The sequence below is a fragment of the Dermochelys coriacea genome, chromosome 4, assembly GCF_009764565.3.
Source record: "Dermochelys coriacea isolate rDerCor1 chromosome 4, rDerCor1.pri.v4, whole genome shotgun sequence".
Taxonomy (NCBI): domain Eukaryota; kingdom Metazoa; phylum Chordata; order Testudines; family Dermochelyidae; genus Dermochelys; species Dermochelys coriacea.
In genome coordinates, this window is record NC_050071.1 from 93,507,810 (window position 1) to 93,529,126 (window position 21,317).

General features: G+C 41.6%; 2 protein-coding genes across 7 annotated transcripts in view; both read right to left on the bottom strand.

Moving 5' to 3' along the window:
- Positions 1 to 4,890: 4,890 nt before the first annotated feature.
- On the bottom strand, positions 4,891 to 5,486 carry LOC119855083 (60S ribosomal protein L32-like). Its single transcript, XM_038400530.2, has one exon. The coding sequence runs from the start codon at positions 5,432 to 5,434 to the stop codon at positions 5,042 to 5,044; it is 393 nt and encodes a 130-aa protein (XP_038256458.1). The 5' UTR covers positions 5,435 to 5,486; the 3' UTR covers positions 4,891 to 5,041.
- SPATA18 (spermatogenesis associated 18) overlaps positions 5,245 to 21,317 on the bottom strand; it is a 48,248-nt gene continuing 32,175 nt past the window's right edge. For 2 of the 6 annotated variants that reach the window (XM_038400954.2, XM_038400952.2), the window contains 8 exons: positions 19,979 to 20,113; positions 18,989 to 19,226; positions 17,677 to 17,835; positions 16,923 to 17,098; positions 14,396 to 14,519; positions 13,949 to 14,038; positions 9,575 to 9,620; positions 5,245 to 9,069 (listed from right to left, as the gene is read on the bottom strand). In XM_038400954.2, the coding sequence (XP_038256882.1) occupies positions 9,062 to 9,069; positions 9,575 to 9,620; positions 13,949 to 14,038; positions 14,396 to 14,519; positions 16,923 to 17,098; positions 17,677 to 17,835; positions 18,989 to 19,226; positions 19,979 to 20,113 (976 nt within the window). In that variant the 3' untranslated portion in view covers positions 5,245 to 9,061. Of the gene's footprint in view, positions 9,621 to 13,948; positions 14,039 to 14,395; positions 14,520 to 16,922; positions 17,099 to 17,676; positions 17,836 to 18,988; positions 19,227 to 19,978; positions 20,114 to 21,317 lie in introns of all 6 variants that reach the window. The other 4 variants (XM_043513861.1, XM_043513860.1, XM_038400958.2 and 1 more) reach the window with 3 other exon arrangements.

The window sequence follows — 21,317 nt, forward strand, 5'->3', positions numbered from 1 at the left end:
AAGCCACAAAGAGTCAGAGCACTGAGGGGGAAGAGGATCGTGATGTTAAGACCACCCAAACCAAGAGACCGGGGAATGCCTAGGGCTCCTTACAGATGTTATGCCTGCGGGAAGTGGGGACACATAGCTGCACAGTGTCCCAATGCCGAAGAGCCTATGCAGTGTAACCTGGGGAACTGGGCAGACCCATGCTCCCTAATCCACCACTAACCCCACATATGTCCATTAGACCAGAGAAGCTAAATGGGGTAGAGACCACAGCATTGGTTGATTCGGGGAGTGCTATCACACTTGTCTCAGGGAAGCTCATGAACCGTAGTCAGCTGCTGTGGGCTAAGTGTACGGGGATAACATGCGTCCATGGGACAGTTGGTTATTACCCCATCATCCCTGTAAAAATCGAGATTCAGGGGAACACTACTGAGGTAGCAGCAGGTGTAGTCCCTAAACTCCCATACCCAGTGCTTATAGGGAGGGACTTCCCAGGGTTTGGAGACTTACTCCCGGTAGGGGAATTGGAGAAAGAGGGAAGCCCTGAAAGTAGTGAGGCATCCACAGTAGACTATCAACCCCCAACCTTCTCTGAAATATCCCCAGATTTGTTCTCCACTCCCAGACAGCGTAGAAAGATGAAAAGGGAAAGAAGGGCAGCTAAGGCCTTGGGAACCCGAATACTGGCCCAAAGCCAGAGGGTCGCTCTCGTAGGTAGGCGGACCCGAGCAGCTGAAAAGGAGGCCATCCAGGAGGGAGAAGCACCCGAGTCTGACCCTCACCCTAACATCTCTGAACCAGTAGAGGCAACAGAGACTGGCCTCCTAGATCTCAGGCAGATTATCCCCGGGAGAGGAAATTTTGGATGGGACCAGGCTGAAGACCCAAGGTATGACAACATTAGGAAGGAGATGACCAAAATAGATGGGGTCCCCGTGGAAGGGGAAACCCAGGGACCAGGATCCTACTTCATAATGAAGAAGAATCTCTCATACCTGGTTGCACCAGTACAGGGGCAGAAGGTACAGCACATCCCTAATACCTCAAAAACACCAGAATGCTGTATTAAGTCTGGCCCATAGTCATCTTTTTGGGGGGCATTTGGGGGTAGAGATGACCCTGGCATGGGTCCTGCAACAATTCTTCTGGCCCAGAGTACATGAAGAAGTGTGGAGGTACTGTGAGTCCTGCCCAGAGTGTCAGCTGCACAGTCCCTGTGCCCACTTGAGGGCACCTTTAGTACCCCTTCCCATCATAGAGGTCCCCTTCGAGCGAATAGCCATGGATCTAGTGGGACCCCTCGAGAAGACAGCCCGAGGCCACCAATATATACTTGCTACCCAGAAGCTATCCCCCTGCATTACACAGCCTCTAAAACGATAGCTAAAGAGTTGGTGGGGATCTTTGCCTGAGTGGGGCTACTAAAGGAGATATTAATAGACCAAGGTACCCCATTTATGTCAAAGCTAATGAAGGACCTCTGTACACTGCTCCATATACATACCCTGAGAACTTCAGTCTATCCTCTGCAGACCGATGGGCTGGTAGAAAGATTCAACCGAACCCTCAAGGCAATGATAAGGAAAATAAGTCAAGACGGGAAGGATTGGGACACCCTACTATCTTACCTTGTGTTTGCAATCCGGGAGGTACCTCAGGCCTCAACTGGGTTTTCCCGTTTGAATTATTATATGGACGCCACCCCCGTGGCATACTAGATATCGCAAAAGAAATCTGGGAAGAGGAACCCAATGAGGGGAGAAATATAATTGACCATGTGTTGCAGATGTGAGAACAGATAGCCCGGGTCACCTCTATTGTACGGGAACATTTGGAAAAGGTGCAGGAGGCCCAACGAACCCATTACAATCGCCAGGCAAAAGTCCGACAGTTCCAACCAGGGGATCGGGTGATGGTGTTGGTACCCACGGCAGAAAGCAAACTTTTGGCCCAATGGCAGGGGCCTTATGAGGTGGTTGAACCCGGTGGGGGAAGTAACCTACAAGCTGCGGCAGCCAGGACACTGGAAACAAGAACAAATTTATCACATTAACCTCTTAAAGCCTTGGCACCAACGAGAGGCATATGTAGTGGCCCAAGAGACCCCGATCCAGGGAAATAATATGCGGGAGCAGATCAGGATATCCATTGATCTGACACCAAACCAGAAGAAGGAGGTAACTCAGATGATCAGCCGATACCAGGATGTGTTTTCAACCAAACCAGGCTGGACCACCGAAGCATATCACCACATTATCAGAGACCATGGGGCAAAGGTAACTTTAAGGCCCTATCAGGTCCCAGTAGCAAAAAGGGAGGAGATCAAGGCAGAGGTAAAAAGGATGTTGGAGCTGGAAGTCATCGAAGAGTCCCACAGTCAGTGGTCAAGCCCGATTGTGTTGGTGCCCAAACCCGATGGCTCCACTAGGTTTTGTAATGACTTTCACTGGCTGAATGAGAAATCCAAATTTGATGCATAACCCATACCCTGTATCGATGAGTTAGTTGACCACCTGAGCAATGCCTGATTTTTTTTGACCACCCTTGATTTAACAAAGGGATACTGGCAGATTCCCCTTGCCAAAGATGTGAAAGAAAAGATGGCATTCTCTGCACCAGAGGGTCTGTTTCAATATACTGTTCTTCCTTTTTGACTGCATGGGGCACCTGCCACCTTCCAGTGTCTTATGGACAAGCTCTATGGCTCCATACCAGTTATGTAGTGGCATACCTGGATGATGTGATTATTCACACCCCCGACTGGGAAACCCACTTAGAAAAGGTGGAAGCGGTTCTGGACACGCTAAGATGGGCTGGCCTCACAGCCAACCCAGCCAAGTGTTCTATAGGGCTAGCTGAGGCTAAATACCTTGGCTAGATTGTAGGAAGGGGCATGGTCAAGCCCCAACTAAACAAACTAGAGGCTATCCAAAATTGGTCCCGTCCGAATTGGAAAAAGCAAGTCCGGGCATTCCTGGGTGTGGTGCAGTACTACTGACGATTTATTCCCCATTTTGCTATCAGAGCGAGTCCCCTGACAGACCTGATAAAAGCCCAGGGTCCAGACATGGTGAAGTGGACAGATGCCGCAGAGAAAGCATTCACGGATCTACAGACAGCCCTCTGCAGTAACCCCGTGCTTACAGCCCCAGACTTCAACAAAGAATTCATTTTACAAACAGATGCATCTGAAATAGGATTGGGAGCTGTCCTATCGCAGATGGTCAGAGATGAAGAACACCCAATCCTCTACCTCAGCAGGAAACTCCTCCCAAGAGAGCAGAAATATGCCGTGGTTGAAAGAGAGTGCCTAGCTGTGAAATGGGCCATGGAAACACTACGTTATTACCTTCTGGGATGACGGTTTACCCTTGTGACCGACCATGCATCCCTCCAGTGGATGCAGCGAAATAAAGAGAAGAACGCAAGGGTAACCAGATGGTTCCTGTCCCTACAACCTTTCCAATTCACCATACAATACTGGGCTGGAAGCCACCACAACAATGCAGATGGCTTGTCACGAGTACACTGCCTGACATCCCAAGTTGCCCAAGCCCATAGTGTTGAGCAGAGGGGGGGGGGATATGTGACAGGGTCGGGCCAGATGGCTATAGCAGAGTAATAGAAGGCAGATATATTAGCCCCAGGCTAAGTAGGTCCCTTTTCCCTGGGTAAGCGAACAGGGAAGGTTTCAGAATAATCAGGAACCTTCTGGAGACAATTAAGACAGGCTGATTAGAACACCTGCAGCCAATCAAGAAGCTGCTAGAATCAATTAATCAGGGCACCTGGGTTTTAAAAGAAGCTCACTTCAGTTTGTGGTGTGCGTGTGAGGAGCTGGGAGCAAGAGGCACTACGAGCTGAGAGTGAGAACAGACTGTTGGAGGACTGACAAGCATTATCAGACACCAGGAGGAAGGTCCTATGGTGAGGATAAAGAAGGTGTTGGGAGGAGGCCATGGGGAAGTCGCCCACAGAGTTGTAGCTGTCGCACAGCTGTTCCAGGAGGCACTCTAGACAGCTGCATTCCACAGGGCCCTGGGCTGGAACCCAGAGTAGAGGGCGGGCCCGGGTTCCCCCCAAATCCTCCCAATTCCTGGTCAGACCCAGGAGGAGTCGACCTGGACTGTGAATTCAGAAAAACGGCCAAGCTGAGGGTGCCGTGAAGCTCCAAGGTGAGCAAATCTGCCAATAAGCGCAAGACCCACCAAGGTAGAGCAGGAACTTTGTCACAGTACAATATGCTAAAACACTTGCACACAAAATACATTCATTTTTCAAGTTTCTTTAATGCAAAGCCAGGCTATTTCAAATCAAACTAAGAACATAATTCTTTAGACAACTGCAATCAAAGATGAATGAGTTATGACAAAGCTATATTATCTAGAGCTAAAGAAGAGAATTAATTGCTGATGGCACTTGTATATAAAGACATTCTTTGCAATACATTTAAAACAGACTGGAAAAAATGCAAAAGAAGGATTAAAGGGCATGAACTGGTCCAGGAAGATGGAAGGATGTTTACCACCTTGGGTAATTGGATAGCTTTTGCCTCCTCTGCAAAGTACTTCCTCTCCAGGTCCTCCTAGAGTGATGTATACTACCCTGGCCCAACATCACCATCGCAAACTCCCACACCAGGATAGATGGAAAAGCAGCACAAGATTGCTTCTGAACTTGGATCTCCCACTGCATGATAGTAAGCTGAGCCATCCATCTTGGTAATTGTTGATTGTATATAGTGATATTCTGCGATATATTAAAATCATTTGCTCATAGAGAAGAAGGGAAAGTGAAGGAGAATCCATATGTTGATGCCACAGTATCTCCTCAGAAATAGGTAATAAAAAAAAGATGTCAGATTTAGATTGGACTGTGGGGTGATCTTTTCTTCAGCCATTCAAAATCAACTTTGACAGTGCTGATATGCAGGGGAAACTCTTCAGCTATTACAACGTTTATATAAAACATACATTATGTCCACACAAATGCACTGGTCCATATTAAGTGCTGATTTACATCCCACGAAATCTCATTTATCTCAGTGGGATTATACAGGGCTTGGATCAGCTCTGAATTTGGCCCAACACTTCAGGATTATCACTGACATCATGAATAACACTGTATTGGAAGAAACATTGTGAGCAATCGCTGCACAATAAGACTTGTTACTCATCATCAGCACCTCAAGTTCTTTGACATTGTGGACCAAAAACTTTTTGAATCCGGTGGGCAGCATGTGTTTCATCTTTCTATTGCTACCATAGCCAATGTTGGGCATCAAGATTTGGCCCTTGAACCTCCTGCAAGCTCTGTTATCGATACCTCTTGGCTTACGCCAGTTGCGCTTGATCTTGACATAGCGATCTGATTGATGTCGGATGAACTTCTTGGTTCTCTTCTTGACGATCTTAGGTTTCACCAGGGGTCTGAGGGCAGGCATGGTGTCAGTTGCTAATGGCGGCCAACCTGAGAGGCAGCACCGCTGAAAGAGCCTGTGTTGGAACAATCTTGTAGCATAAACCCCACGGATCACATTCATTTTGCAGCTTACAAAAATCATGTCAGCAAACATTTCTGTATTTATGCCACCTGTATTATTTTGTTACGACTACCGGTGTGGCATTTACACTGATTTGTTATAAGACATTTGCTCTCCCTGAAGGTTTTTAATACTTTATTAACATGTATGTGTGCTATACAATGCCTGTATGGTGATTCTTCCACTTGAGAGAAATTACAGAGCTCTCATTTTATAAGGCCACTGTGCTTTATTGCACATGTAAGTCAATCACAGAGGATCATACACTGCCATTGATCAGCATGTACAAATTGCACTGTTGTCAGGAGGAGCTGTGCATGTAGATAAAGGGCAGTATATAGCCTGCTAATGTCTGACTCATCACTAAAAAAAAAAATTCCTTGTCTGACCTACTCACTAATTTAAATGACTATAAATGATCTGAAATGAAGCCCAATAAAAAAACATCATTCTCTTAATGGCATCATGCACCTTGCTAAATGCTATTGGCTCCACACACCAACGTGGTAGAGAGTGAGAACTGTTTATCAAGCTTATTTTTTATTTGGCTTTTACATTTTGCAAGGTATTTCTGAAGCCACTTTCTCCCTGCAAAACCTAGCATGCACTCACTTTAATTCTTTTAAACTTTTCTGTTACTTTGAGACAAGTGACCAGAGTGCTCAGTTAGCTCATTTGGTGAATTCTGTATATGATGTGGTCCTCAAGTGTTTTAAATCTTTGTTTCTGAACTTGCATTTTTAGTTCTTTGCGGAATACTTCATCTAAAGGTTGCTGAGGTGTGTCTCTAGGTCAATTATGGATCCCAGGCCATTAAATATGTTTGTGTCTCTTTTTTATGACATTTAATTTTCTAATACTAGGTTATGAAAATCTGCTTCTTGTCAGAACAATATGTGTCAAATGACAGAGATTGTGATCTAGTGTGTCTTTGTAGTGAACATGTGGAAGTCAAATAATATATAAAATCTGAACGGTAATAGTACAAAAAACATCTCTCTTTGGCCTGAAACAATTATTAGATTCTGTGATATTGATTACTTAGGCATCCCGTTTTGAACATCTTGGCCTGTTAAGCACCTAAATCCAAATTTAGACCCCTGAAGAACTATAACGTCACATTATATCAGGCAAGACATTATATCAGGCAACAGAGGATGGCTCACTCAATGATTACTTGTTCTGTTCATTCCCTCTGAAGCAACTGGCACTGGCCACTGTCAGAAGACAGGATACTGAGCAAGATGGACCTTTTGGTCTGACTCAGTATGGCCATTCTTATGATCACTGACTTCAGTGCTGCAAGTGCTCAAAATCAAGACATTTATGGAGCAATATTAATCATGGGATTGATGTATAAGTATACAGGATAACACGAACCTCAGCTCCCTGGCTGTAACTAACACTATAAGAACCTATAAAAAGGAACAAACTACTTTAAATGTTCATTTCAGAGGCCATATGTGCATTGATTTTAACAGACAACAAGAGAGCCCACCAAGTACCTGAGTGCCTTTTCCATTTCGGTGTGTCTCTCAGTTCATTCTGAGGACCTGCGGAAATGATTTTGCATATACCAGCCCCCATAGAGCTCTCACCCTGGTGTAAATCAGGAATAACTCTTACATTATATATGTATCAAACCAGGGTCAGAGCTAAATCAGGCCCACAGTTTGTGTATACAGGCACCAATTGTGACATTATAGTTACAGTAGTGTATAGTGAAGTTGGACTGGACCGGTCTTAAAGTTTGTAAAGCCTCAAACAGCCCCGCAGCTGTGGGGAGGAAGAAGGGAGTGTACCAAGTCTGCACAAGGCCCCCTAAGAGAGGTCATGGAATTAATGAATGTAGGTGAATTTTTAAAGAGTTAAATACATTCATGACTAACAGCGTGTACAATTATGAATTTTGTTACAATGAAAGTAATGAAATCTCATGTTTTGGGGCACAAGCTGATTGCAACAGGGGACAGGAAGGAATTCCTCCTGCCTGCAGCCATTTACATTCCACAACAGGGAAGCTGAGTTATGGGAAATTTCCACTTTCCTCTGAAGCATCAAGTATTGGACTGAAACAAGATACTGGACTTGATGAACTAATGGTCGCTGCCTTGGAAACATTTTATTTAGAAACAATTCTGATATTGTCTCTTTTTTCTTCTCCTTCAGTACTATGGACATCTGTATAAAACAGGAACTTATAATTCATTTACTCCTTGCTGGTTTGTCCTTCACCTGATGTAAGATAAATACAATCTAGCATCAGTAGAATTGTTTCTAAAGAAAATAGGTCTCAAAGGTTTCCAGGAGGCTGAAGCATCAGGTATTGGACTGAAACAAGATACTGGACTTGATGAACTAATGGTCAGATCCATTATTACACTATGTAAAAGTGCAAGGCCCCAAGCAGTCACTTGTGTTGCTTGTATTTAAGGCTGGACCTACAGATGAGGTTCAGGAGAGAAAAAAGAAAATCAGTTCTCTTCGAAACAAATATTCTGATATTAACATGAAGTTTTTACAAATGGACAAGAAATCCTTTAAAATGGCAGAAGAACCAAGATGCTTCTGAGATCAAAATAATCAATTATTTAATTCAGAATGCAGCAAATTATTGTCTTTAATAGCCACGTTTTTGTGATTGTGTTCAAATGGAGGCTCTAATTGTGTTCTGTATGTATTTGGAAGAGATAATGAATAGTTAATGCATCCCAAGCAAGTATTTCAAACCTCCAAAATGTTCAGTGACACACTTTTGAAATATCAATAAGGTCCAAATTGCTACCACTAGTGAGATTCCTATCTTCAGTAACAGGCTGAATTTAACAAGCATAGTGAATTCCATGGCCAAAACCAGCACACTTCATACAACCCATTAGCTGTGTGCTTTCATAAATCAATGTAACTGAAGACCCGGAGACTGAAATGCAGTAGTCACATGTGCCAGTCATAAACTACTGGTATTTCATCAGTCAGACAACAGAGACCACCTTCAGTTGATATATCAATGACAAAACAATGCTAACCAAGTAATTAAGAGTTTCACATCCTGAGATTAGTGCTGCCTTCTAGAAATGTAAATAAGCACCATCTAGTGACATTGTTTTCAAGTAACAGCTAATTTCAACAAGTTGTAATGTTCGTGTGATGTTAAATATGCCATCAAAATAAATGGTATCATTTCGTTTCAGGTAAAAATGTTCTAGATGTGATCCTTAAATCTGCTGCTCTATTTCTGCAAGGGTTGCTAAGGGTTGTGTAAACTCTATACCACATGAGTATGATCCTAAAAGTCTATGCAATTTTTTTTATCAAATTGATTCAATTAATTTCTATAATGATAAAAAACCTACTAAACTTATAAAAACATGCTAAGCAAAAACAACATTTAACCCTCCCTTTGGAGTAACACAAAACTGCCATTCACATTATCTTAAGTGAGGTTTGAGGTACTCTTGGAACAGGAGGAGGCACCACTGAAGTTGACTGATCCGGATGTACAGAATCACAGAAACACATCCAGTTAATTTAAAGTCCTATTGGAGAAAAATACACATTTCAGTATGACTGTTTTTCTAAGTAACTACACTGAGTGGATTCAAGAAGGGACTTCATTTGAAATTTTGAAAAATTCCTCATTTCATCCTGGTCTGATAGCCAGTCCATTTGGAATTTGTAGGTATAGAGCCAGTAGTCATAGAGTTGCCTGCTTCTCTCATGGAAGAGGGGCCAAATTATACTTACAATATGACAGTTCTGTAGGAAGCTGTGGGGATACTTGGCTGGCCATAGCATAAAGGCAACTAGCAGTCAGAGACATTGTGATAACAGTTTGGAAGGGATGAGAAAGAAGGTGCTCTACAAAAGTCAGAAACATTGGCCTTTTCACAAAATGAAAAAGTGAAGGGCCACTCATTTTAAAAACAACTCAAGTGTGTCAGAGACAAAGACGTGCACAGTGTTATTTGATCTCTTTACTCAATCTTTTAAGCACTTAATGCGAAAACCAGGAGGCATTGTGTACTGAATACGCCCACTTACTTGGGCTTCCGCTCCTTATTGGGGAAGGGCTGCGACTTCGAGGTAACTGCAAGGCAAATAGCAAAGAGCAAGTCAGCAGACCAGGTTCAACAAAAGGCATTACACTCCAGACAAGCATCTCAGCGTCTGTCTACAGTCAGAAAATTTGCACTGATGTTACTACACAAATGATACAAAGTAGAACTTATATTGGGGTGGATTTCAGAGATTTCATTGAGTCTAAGGCCAAAAAGGAGCACTAAATCATCTAGTATGATCTCCTGTATGTCACAGGTCATTAAATTTCACTCTGGTACCATGTACTGAGCCCAGTAACTTGGGTAAGACTAAAGCATTTCAGTCCTCGGAAGACTAAATGGTTGTGTGCCCAGGCAGAGAACAAGGGAGACTGAGGTGCTACCAATGCCTGCAGCCCCTCAATGATATGGAATTGATTAAGTAGGATAAATCCAGATGATTCTATCACGCGACTTGTGCCCTATGCTGCAGAGGAAGGCAACAAACCACCAAGTCTCTGCCAATCTGGCTTAGGGGAAAATCCCTTCCCCACCAAAATCCGGTGATAAGTGGGACCCTGAGCATGTGGGCAAGACCCACCAGCCAGGCAACTAGGAGAAGGGCTCTCTATACCACCTTCAAGCTTAATTCAGCAAATTACCTCCTCTCATTCTTCTTTCATGACACCCATAAGAAGTGAGTCTACCAAGACATTCGCAAAAAGAAAAGGAGTACTTGTGGCACCTTAGAGACTAACAAATTTATTAGAGCATAAGCTTTCGTGAGCTACAGCTCACTTCATCGGATGCATTTGGATCCGATGAAGTGAGCTGTAGCTCACGAAAGCTTATGCTCTAATAAATTTGTTAGTCTCTAAGGTGCCACAAGTACTCCTTTTCTTTTTGCGAATACAGACTAACACGGCTGCTACTCTGAAACCTACCAAAACATTGTTAATGATAAGGCATTTATTTCTTATATGCATCCACACATTTTTATACACACACACACAGAGTATGTATATGTATATTTATATATAAAAATAAATCACCTCCCCACACACTCCATCTATATAATATTTATTAAATAAATACCTTAACAATACATAGATATATACACACACAATAAATATATAATGTGATTCAACAATTTTAAAATTATATATATCTGTAACTAGTGTGACAAAGCTCTGTCCTTGCCTCCGTGGGTCCCGCGTTTCCCAGCAGATTTCGCTAGCCTCAGAGGCTCACTGTGACCCTCCACATAACCCTTCTTTCTCTAGAGACAAGTGTCACAGTCTACTGAGCCATTTTCATCACAAGCCAGCGAGGGGGGTGAGGAGAATTATCCTTCCTTGCACAGTCTCTATTGTCTCCCAGTCTCAGTGATTAAACAGGAGGCAAAGGTTGGTGGGGGGGAGCCCGGGCCCACCCTCTACTCCGGGCTCCAGACCAGGGACCCTAATAGTATCAGCTATGGTAGCTGACCTTTTAGAAACATGACATGTACAATTCCCTGGGCTACTTCCCCTACAGCAGCCCTCACTTCCTCAAGCTCCACTTCACCCTTAGCTCAGGGCCTCCTTCCTTGTGCCTGATATGGTGTGTACTACTCAGTCTCTCCAACAGCGCAACTTCTTCCCACAGCTCCTGACATGCACACCCACCTGACTGGCTGGGAGGCTTTTAACTAGTTTCAGCCAGCCCCTGATTGGCTTCAGGTGTCCCAATCAACCTAGCCTTCTCCCTGCCTTCTGGAAAGTTCTTAATTGGCCCCAGGTGTCTTAATTGACCTGGAGCAGCTTCCATTTCACTTAACCTGGTACCAGGGATTTGTTTAGCCTGGAGCTAATATACCTATCTCCCACTACTTTTCTATAGCCATCTGGCCTTGCCCTGTCACACTAGTCAAATATCAAATATAATTCAAAAATTGCATAAAATCTTCACTGCACACTCCCATAATCTTATTTTTGTGAGCTCAGTCCTTTCTTCCCTATCCCCACCTCACTGATTTGAAGCTCCTGCCTTCCATTAGAGGGTAAATTTAGACTGCTAGTTCTAAGAAGCAGGGACAATGTGCTGTTTATATGTAATGTGAGGGCCCTAAAATTCTTCTGGGTGGTTGTACTTGATAATTTAGGAGAGACTGGAAGTCAGAGAAGGTGGAGACTTGTAGAACTGGTAGGATGACCAGATGTCCCGATTTTATAGGGACAGACCTGATATTCAGGACTTTTTCTTATATTAGCACCTATTACCCCCTACTCCCTGTCCTGATTTTTCACACTTTCTATCTGGTCACCCTAAGAACTGGACAGGGAGGACAGCAAATAATATACATAAGACCAACAATCTATCAATACTTTCATTAGTCTACACTTGATCTGCAATAAGGATAGTTTACCATATAGTTTTTTCATTCTCACACACACACACACACACTAGCCGTGTGCGGTACTGATAAACATAGTAGAATCATAGAATCATAGAATATCAGGGTTGGAAGGGACCCCAGAAGGTCATCTAGTCCAACCCCCTGCTCAAAGCAGGACCAAGTCCCAGTTAAATCATCCCAGCCAGGGCTTTGTCAAGCCTGACCTTAAAAACCTCTAAGGAAGGAGATTCTACCACCTCCCTAGGTAACGCATTCCAGTGTTTCACCACCCTCTTAGTGAAAAAGTTTTTCCTAATATCCAATCTAAACCTCCCCCATTGCAACTTGAGACCATTACTCCTCGTTCTGTCATCTGCTACCATTGAGAACAGTCTAGAGCCATCCTCTTTGAAACCCCCTTTCAGGTAGTTGAAAGCAGCTATCAAATCCCCCCTCATTCTTCTCTTCTGCAGACTAAACAATCCCAGCTCCCTCAGCCTCTCCTCATAAGTCATGTGCTCTAGACCCCTAATCATTTTTGTTGCCCTTCGTTGTACTCTTTCCAATTTATCCACATCCTTCCTGTAGTGTGGGGCCCAAAACTGGACACAGTACTCCAGATGAGGCCTCACCAGTGTCGAATAGAGGGGAACGATCACGTCCCTCGATCTGCTCGCTATGCCCCTACTTATACAACCCAAAATGCCATTGGCCTTCTTGGCAACAAGGGCACACTGCTGACTCATATCCAGCTTCTCGTCCACTGTCACCCCTAGGTCCTTTTCCGCAGAACTGCTGCCGAGCCATTCGGTCCCTAGTCTGTAGCGGTGCATTGGATTCTTCCATCCTAAGTGCAGGACCCTGCATTTATCCTTATTGAACCTCATTAGATTTCTTTTGGCCCAATCCTCCAATTTGTCTAGGTCCTTCTGTATCCTATCCCTCCCCTCCAGCGTATCTACCACTCCTCCCAGTTTAGTATCATCCGCAAATTTGCTGAGAGTGCAATCCACACCATCCTCCAGATCATTTATGAAGATATTGAACAAAACGGTAGTAAAGGAAAATGGTTCTACATAATACCATTCTCTGGGAAGTCATCTTTTGCAGCAATTTTACATTCACCTTATGCAGAAGGTGGGCCCCTAATACACACATACACACACACAAACACCACCATATAAGTATGTATTAAGCACCAGTAACATTATGCATAAATATTGTAATAGTGAGGTAGCCTAAACTCGCCTATAGCATAAGTGACCAGGATTATGGTAAGTATCCCATAATTCTTTGCAATTTGCTAAAGTAAGCATTTGGCAAAAGCAAATAGGAAATTTGTCAAAATCAAGATACATTTATTGTGTGTCTTAGTACAAGCTAGGGAAGTACCTTCATGGACTAGTACCTTAAATGCTAGTATCCAAAACAAAGATAAGGACGGAACAGAACAAAAAGTTAAGGAACTGGAACATATGGGTTGGATTCCAGTGATATATCAAGAGATGTGTAACTTGTAAAATCATCATATAAATAATGCCAGCAGAAACATGGAATTTTGGGAGCACACCTTCTGCATAAGGTGAACATAACATTGCTGCACAAGACGACTTCCCAGAGAATGGTATCACGTAGAACCATTTTCCTTTACTTTGTCATTATTGGCTTAGAGCAATAAACCTGACTGACAATTATTTTGGCCACTTGAATATATTTCATAACAAACCAAAGTGTGGTCAAGCAATTGACCACATTATTTATCAACAAATTTTACATATTTGACTAAAATGGTAACACTCAACATCTATTTTGCACCATGCAGAAACAGATGTATGTAAGTACCTATTTATAAGTATAATGCTTCATCTTACTCCACGCAAGATTGTCAATATGAATGCTTATTTCCCAGGTTCAACATGTGCGTATGGCTTGTAATGTTACTGAATACCTAGATTCTGTTAATTATATTGAGTGTAAAATGATTGACATGTTATACTGTACCAAGGTGCGGCTGGGGCTTGTAGAATGAGACAGAATAGGGCTCATGCTGCGGCTTCTGCTTCTGCTTTTACTCCTGCTTCTGCGAGACCACTACAACAAAACACAGTATGACACAGATCTATATTAAGAAAAGTACATTCGTTCAAACTAAATTTGGGAGCAGCCTTACTTTGCTGAAGTCAAGGCTTAAGTATATGAATAGAAGAATATTTCCCTAACTAAGGCCCTGATCCTGCAAACATGTCACATGCTAACCTTTAAGCACATGAGCGGCATGTTGAAGCCAATGAAACTACTCATATGCACAAAATTAAATGCATGGTAAGTGTTGATAAGATCAGGCCCTAAATAAATATCAAGATTTGATACACAATAATTCTGCCTGTAGTAGAGTTGCATAAGAATTTAAATAGGATGACTTTCCTTAGCAAGTCCAATGGTACATACCAGAGCACCCCTCTTTGAGACTGCCTCTCCCTTCACAATAATAGAATCATTTTCCATCAGAGCAGGCCACACATGATAGACCACCAAAGGAGCCGTAAAATCAGAATCATAGCTGCGACGGTATCTGTTCAAACACAGTAAAGAGGATATTACCATGTCAATGCTAAAAAAAACCAATGATGGCTACGCTTGATAAGGCCAGAATATTTATTATAGCTTGTAAATATGTTTTTAACAATATTTCAATGGTACATGTAAAAATAAAGTATAAAAAAGGAATGTACTTGTGTGAAACTCATCTAACATAGGTATATGTGGCCTGCCAGTGCCAATAGAAGTTTTGTTACAATAATCTCTCACATCAGATGCACACCTGCTTAGCCCAGGTGCAAGCAAGGGCCCTTTCATCACTGACAGGCAACATGAAGTGCAGTTTTGGATAATCAAAGTATATTACATCTTCCTGGGACTGCTTATCATTAAAGATAAAACAAAAAAAATGAATTAGGAATACATATTAAATGGACACTATCGGTTTCCTTCAAAGAAACTAGTTTAAAGGATTTTGGGCACACTAGTTAGCAAGGCCAGATTTAGGATTCTGGGGGGCCCCAGCAAAGTTACCTTGGGAGACACCAATCCTTTCAATCTCTCCTCCTCCCAGTAATTGCTGCGCTTTTGCACACTCCCAACAAATCCCTTCTATCTTTTTTCTCCCTCCCTGCCCAAGTCAGTTCCCCACAGTTCCATGTTAAACATAGGACTTTCCCTCAATCTGAGGCCTTCTAGACCAAAAGTCTCCCCAACATCTCGGGTTTCAGTAGGTCTATCAGTAGCATCATAAAGTTACCCTCCATATTTAGTTTTGTCAGAAGCCACAGATGGCAACAATAAGCTGTTCATTTTATGCCACAAGAGAAAATTTATCATTGTGTTAAAACAGTTTTATCAGCACACTTGTTTATTGATACTTGCATATTATATGAACACATATACACAAAGCTATCTACACCACATGTCTGTTGGTGATATCAATGTTATAAAATTGCACTTTTCATGTACTTTAAAACCTCTGAGTACTTTCAAACTGCTGCAATGCTTTCTTTTTAAATAATTTAAACTTTAACATTTCCACTCCCAAAGTTACCCTGGTCTTAGGTGCCGGATGGGCAATGGTTAATCCTGACTAAAAACATATTTAAGGTCTGGTATCTCATGATCCATGAGGGCTAGAAACAGGCGCTATCTACCCTTAGGCACTGGAGAGTTCCACCTTTCCAGTGGGACACATGACTTCTTCCCTACCCTTAAAGATCCTGAGATAATGACCTATAAACCAGTGACATTTAAGTCTAGAAAAACTATTTTTGGAATGTTTAGGGGTTTTTAAATGTATTGGTTCTATATTCTGTCTCCCTCCATGGTCTTTTGAAGGCCAAACACATATAGTTGACTGAGAAAGAGTGATAACACTAAAAATAGTTAGGGGCCATTGCCCTTCTAATATAGCCAAAACAGATGGCTGGTCAACAGCTGGCTAACCCCATGTCTTCTGATCATGTCTGATTTTGCTTTTGTCCCGTTGAAGTTTCACCTTCCTCTCATTCCTCCTCTCTCTCCCTGACTACTTCACCTGTTCCCCTCTGCCTCCCTCCAGTTCTAAAGTAATTATTTTTAAACTTCTTGCTGTTGTTGCCTTCCTTTTCTCCCCCTTACTTAACTTCTTTCTCCTTGAAAGCAAATTTCCTTTGAGCTGTGGTCTCTGGTGCCTGCTTGGAAGGCCTCAGAAGTGCTCTAGGATTCTCTATCAGTTCACACAGCAGCCAACTGTGAGCCTTGAAAGAGCCCTTAAATCCTAGTTGACAAAATGTAAAAGAAAATCCCATTTCTACAAAGGATTTTCACTTCTCTAAGAAGTGGCTTCTCCTTCCATACTGAGCTGTGGCAGCAAGTCATGATGGGGCATAAGAGAGCTAAGAATCCACAGAACAGCTGCCAGAAAGGATGTGCAGGGAATCCTGAGATTTGTGAGACCCTGGAAGGCAGGCACCATCTGTCAGAGCTCACTGGAAATTTTGCGTCTAATTAATTGGGCAAGTAACAATGGAGGAAGTAGCAAGAAAAATATTTTTAAAACACTGGAGGCAGAGGGGAATTTGGCAGTGAGAGAAAGATAGTTCTTATATTTTTAGTAAAGGTTTTATAATCAAATATACACATGAGACTGGAGTTTATAGATAAAATTGTTGCCCTGTTGGTTGAAAAAGTGACTAATAAGTGAAATATATTGCCCAAAGTTTGCATACTTTGGAAATTATATTCCTCTACAACCCTTGAATTATCTACCAAATTTGCTACATAGTAGGGAAACAGGACTCAAACTAAACAAGTAAAGTTTACCAGCAATCTTAAACCTTAATGTAAATAGGCTGAACTGGCTGAAGGATGGGCTATGTGGCATGTTAGGTCTTTTCCATCTCTAATTTCTATGGTAGGAGTCTATTACTGAATATTTCAGAGTTCTTACTTGCTCTCATTAAAAAGTTCTCCATCTGCACCAAATGCAATATCGAGGGGAGGAACCAAGGTCTGCATTGAAAAAGCTACACGGCACAACTCCCGAATCAAACTGCTGATCATGATGAAGTCAACTTCTGGTGGGAATGAAATTTTAGGATTGATATTCATGGCACGAATTACTTCCTGAAAATAAACATAACATATCTAGTAACTCACTAGTGATGATGAATTTGAGCTTACCAAAGCTTTCTAATTACAGACTGGCCGATACTGAAACATTTGACCCTCCTAACTTTCACTGCCACAAAACCCGATTTAATAAAAGGTACACAGAACACCAAAGATGCTGTCTTATGTTATTTCAGGGACTATTACCTCTAAAAGATGTATTTCTAAAATGACATCACAGTATCAGCACTAATGATGACATCAGTCCTATGACTGGTATACTGATTTCGAGTGCAGTACAATGCTCTCTAGACTACCACTGAAAGCATCATACAATTGTTTTATTTACTGTAATTAGATTTTATTTTGCAAATGGCATTACTTTTGAAAAACAGATACTACAATCACAGATAAAAATATATCAAACAGATACAAACACTAGCATGTTATATTACTGTATGAGAAAACTTATTGCTATAACAAAATGAAATTAATGCTGTTAACTTCTCCCTAGTAAAACTACTTCAAAGTAAGATGAATTGCAGGTTTGTACAAAATATTAATAGTCAGGCTTCACATTGCCTCTGACTTACATTGACACTGGCTTGAACATCATATAGATCCTCATGGCGAACTATATAATCCAGGACAGTGTCTTCAAGTGATTCAGGCCCTGAGTGAGTTAGAGACAGAGTCTTTCTCACACGCATTTTGAATTGTCTGAAGGCCATCTTTGCTGCATGGAAAGACTCCTGCAAATGTTAAAACAGCCATTTATATTTAGAACTCTGTGAGTAAGAAAATAGGTTTGATTTTCAAACAATGGTCCAGACATATTCCCAGAGTAACCTCACTGATATCAAGGGATAAATTTGGCCAAATGTCTTTATAGTTTCCTGCGGAGAAAAATTCTCATATTAAAATGGTGATGTTTAGAAACAATACACCTTAGGGAGGGTATTCTCAGATACATCACAGTTATTTTTAAATTCCAGATGACAAATCAGATTAGAATGCCTCAGACTTTCCAGCTAGAACTTTCTATTTTTCCATAAGATTCCATCACTTGCAAAATCAAGTACTGCAGTTTAACACATTCAAAGATGTCAGTGGACAGGATGTTGTACTTAGAATCTTAAGCTCTATAGCATAACATGTCTACAGCAGTACATGTTGTTTGTTGGTAAGAAGATTTGTAGTTTGATTGTGTAATTTGGTTGAAAATTGCTAGTTTGGGGAAAAATAACACTTTGCATTTACACAGCAATGCTTGCCATCAAGGCTTGGTGCTGAGTACTCACAAATCACAATGACATCCGTGGGAGCTGCAGGTGCTCAATCCCTCTCAGGACCATATCCATTAATAGTCACAATATCTTTCTGCTATGGCTAAATACTACATCAATTTTATACAGGGAGAAAATGAAGCACAGAAAAGTAAAACAACCTGCCACAGGCCATAAAGTGAGCTGTGTCAAAGCCATGAATAGAATTAAGAACTCCTCTTGACTCCCAGTCTCCTGCTCTATCTACCTACCTGGATTCTTATATGATACCCAGAACAATCAGAAAACATGCATCTAGCTATCTTACGTGACTTAATGTGAAGCATCCTATGGACAGGTCTTAGTCGCTCATAAATATTCATTTTTAAAACTAGTTTAAATGAATTGGTGTGATTCAGAGTAATATCAGTGGGCCCGGCAGCCAGGAGCTGCCATGTTTTAGAGAAAAGATAAAAAGGATACTAAATTGAGGGAATTGAAATGAAAAATAGCAACAACAACAACAACAAAAGTATCAAGTGAAGTAAGTTGTAATCCAGCCAGGTCATATTATTTTTACATAACGTATGTGTCATGTGCACAAACTGTAATGGAAAAAAATACTATAAACATTTCATACCACAGCTGCAACATATATTATCCTCTGCACTATCTCCAGATCATCGATATAAGTCCTCAGAAGGGTCTGTGCATCCAAGCGTTCTTGAGTATAAATATCACTAAAGCGAGCCACCAGGTGGGCATGACGTGCAGCATTTGTAAGCCTGGCTCGGCCAGGTGAGCAGCTCCTGAGTGGTAGAGGACTAGGTGATCTACTTCGGCAGGGCCTTGGAGAAGGAGAGCGACTCCGTGCAAGTCTAAAAGAGTGATGAAAAGTAGTTTTAAGGTCACATCATTACCTTTAGAATGTTTTGGTCTGGTCTACACATAGTTTTTATACTAATTTAACTATTTTGCTTAAGGATGTGGTTTTATACTGATATTGTTAAACATGTACAAGGCCTAGTATGGATGCTGTTATACCAGATAAAGGTGTGTATCCCAGTATAGCATATTCCCATAAACTGGTTTCTAAATCAATATAGTTAAAGCAGTTCCAAAAGTGTGTGGAAGTAAGCACTTTGTACCAGAGAAACAGAATTTTAAAAAGTAAAACTTCGTGAATTTGTTCCTCTTCCATTACCAATTTACAGTAACTAAATGACACATTTAGCAAAGAATCTTGTCCTGGAATGGTATGGTGCTCCAAAAGCCTTGTAGCAAGAAATAATGCATTGCTTCTGCCCGTAAGAAGTTTCACAGCTTCTGCAAGGCTGTTCTTTTGGTACATTTTCTGAAGCTCAACATAACAGGCTGAATTGAAAATATTTGTGCATTTCCCCACTTTCTTCCTTCAAAATAAATTTGGTGGAAAAGTTTATGTTGCTTCATTATAGGATGGGGAAGTTTAGTTTATGTTTTCTTTTCAGTCTAAAACTATGTATTTGCAATTTCTCTTCCTCTTCAGTAGAAGCTCAACTTATGTTATCCTAGCTTGGGAGAACATAAATTCAGTTTTTGGTTTTCTTCCTGTTTATGTTTTAAAGATTTGTCAAATTAGGGTCCATACCTGCTGTGAAGAACAGATTTTTGGGCACCCAGGATGGTAATCTCATCCTTTAGTATTTGAACCTGTTGCTCATAATCATTCAGACGATCCAGGTTCCTCAGAGCGTTCTCCTCCTGTGCTTGGGAAGCCTTCAGACTTAAACAACATAAAACTGGTCACAGGGGGCCCTTCTACCAATCTAAATGCCCTATTTATTAATCCATATTAAATACAAAAAGCTTTGTAAAAATAATGGGGACTTTAACTTCTAGAGAGAAACACAGGGAACCCCATAGTTAGCAATGAACTGCAAAACCAACCCTAAATTGTTTTTCCCCCTTAATTGCTACTCTGTGTATACAGACTCTTGTCATGTGACAAGTATCAGGGGGTAGCCGTGTTAGTCTGTATCCACAAAAACAACAAGGAGTCTGGTGGCATCTTAAAGACTAACAGATTTATTTGGGCATAAGCTTTCATGGGTAAAAAACCCACCTCTTCAGATGCAGTAGGAGAACACTTCAGTCTTCCTGGACATTCTATAACATTTTACCCACGAAAGCTTATGCCCAAATAAATCTGTTAGTCTTTAAGGTGCCACCGGACTCCTTGTTGTTTTTGTCATGTGACAGGGGATATTAATTACCCTTATGTATTCTAGGACCATGTCAGGTGAACAAGGTCAGTCTCTTTCCTGTGTGTCACAAATTAATTGGAGTCTCAAAATTTTTTAAAAAGGTGTTTGGATTTTTTGTTTGTTTGTTTGTTTTTTTACATCAGGTCCTCCTTTTCCTCTCTCTGCAGGAGTACCTTGGCAAGATTTTTGGAGGCCCTGAATAATGATGTCACATGAGACTGTAACTTGAAGCTCTCCCTCACCCCAAAAGAGGTAGAGATAATTATGATTCCTAAACATTGTTATATGCCCTGCAAAGCAATTTTATACATGTTTATATTGCCCTTTACTATGTATAACAGGTGTCTCAAAGTTTCCCCCTTTGCTTCTCCCCACTCCAAAAACCAAACAAAACTGAATGTTTTCTATATCTTTCCTTCCCTTTCTTTACTGGTGAGATCTTTGGAGGACTTGACTAGCGATACCAAATGAGGCTGCCACCTGAACTGCAGATCTTTTTCCCTCTAATGCAGGGAAGGAAGATCTACATGTAATGTAAGAACAGCCACTGTGGCAAGGGCAAGGGAATTTCCTGCCTCACATGAGGGGACAAGTTGCCCATAGTGTTCGTTTCCTGTGACATCACTAGTCAAGTCCTCCAATTCCTTCAGCAAGGAATTCCAGCAAAGAGAGGCAAGAGTGAAGCAGATATTTCTAATGAAATAAATAATCAGGAAAGAAAAC

Excerpts from the sequence above, each read along its gene's own strand:
- LOC119855083 (XM_038400530.2), bottom strand. The coding sequence starts at position 5,434 with ATGCCTGCCCTCAGACCCCTGGTGAAACCTAAGATCGTCAAGAAGAGA.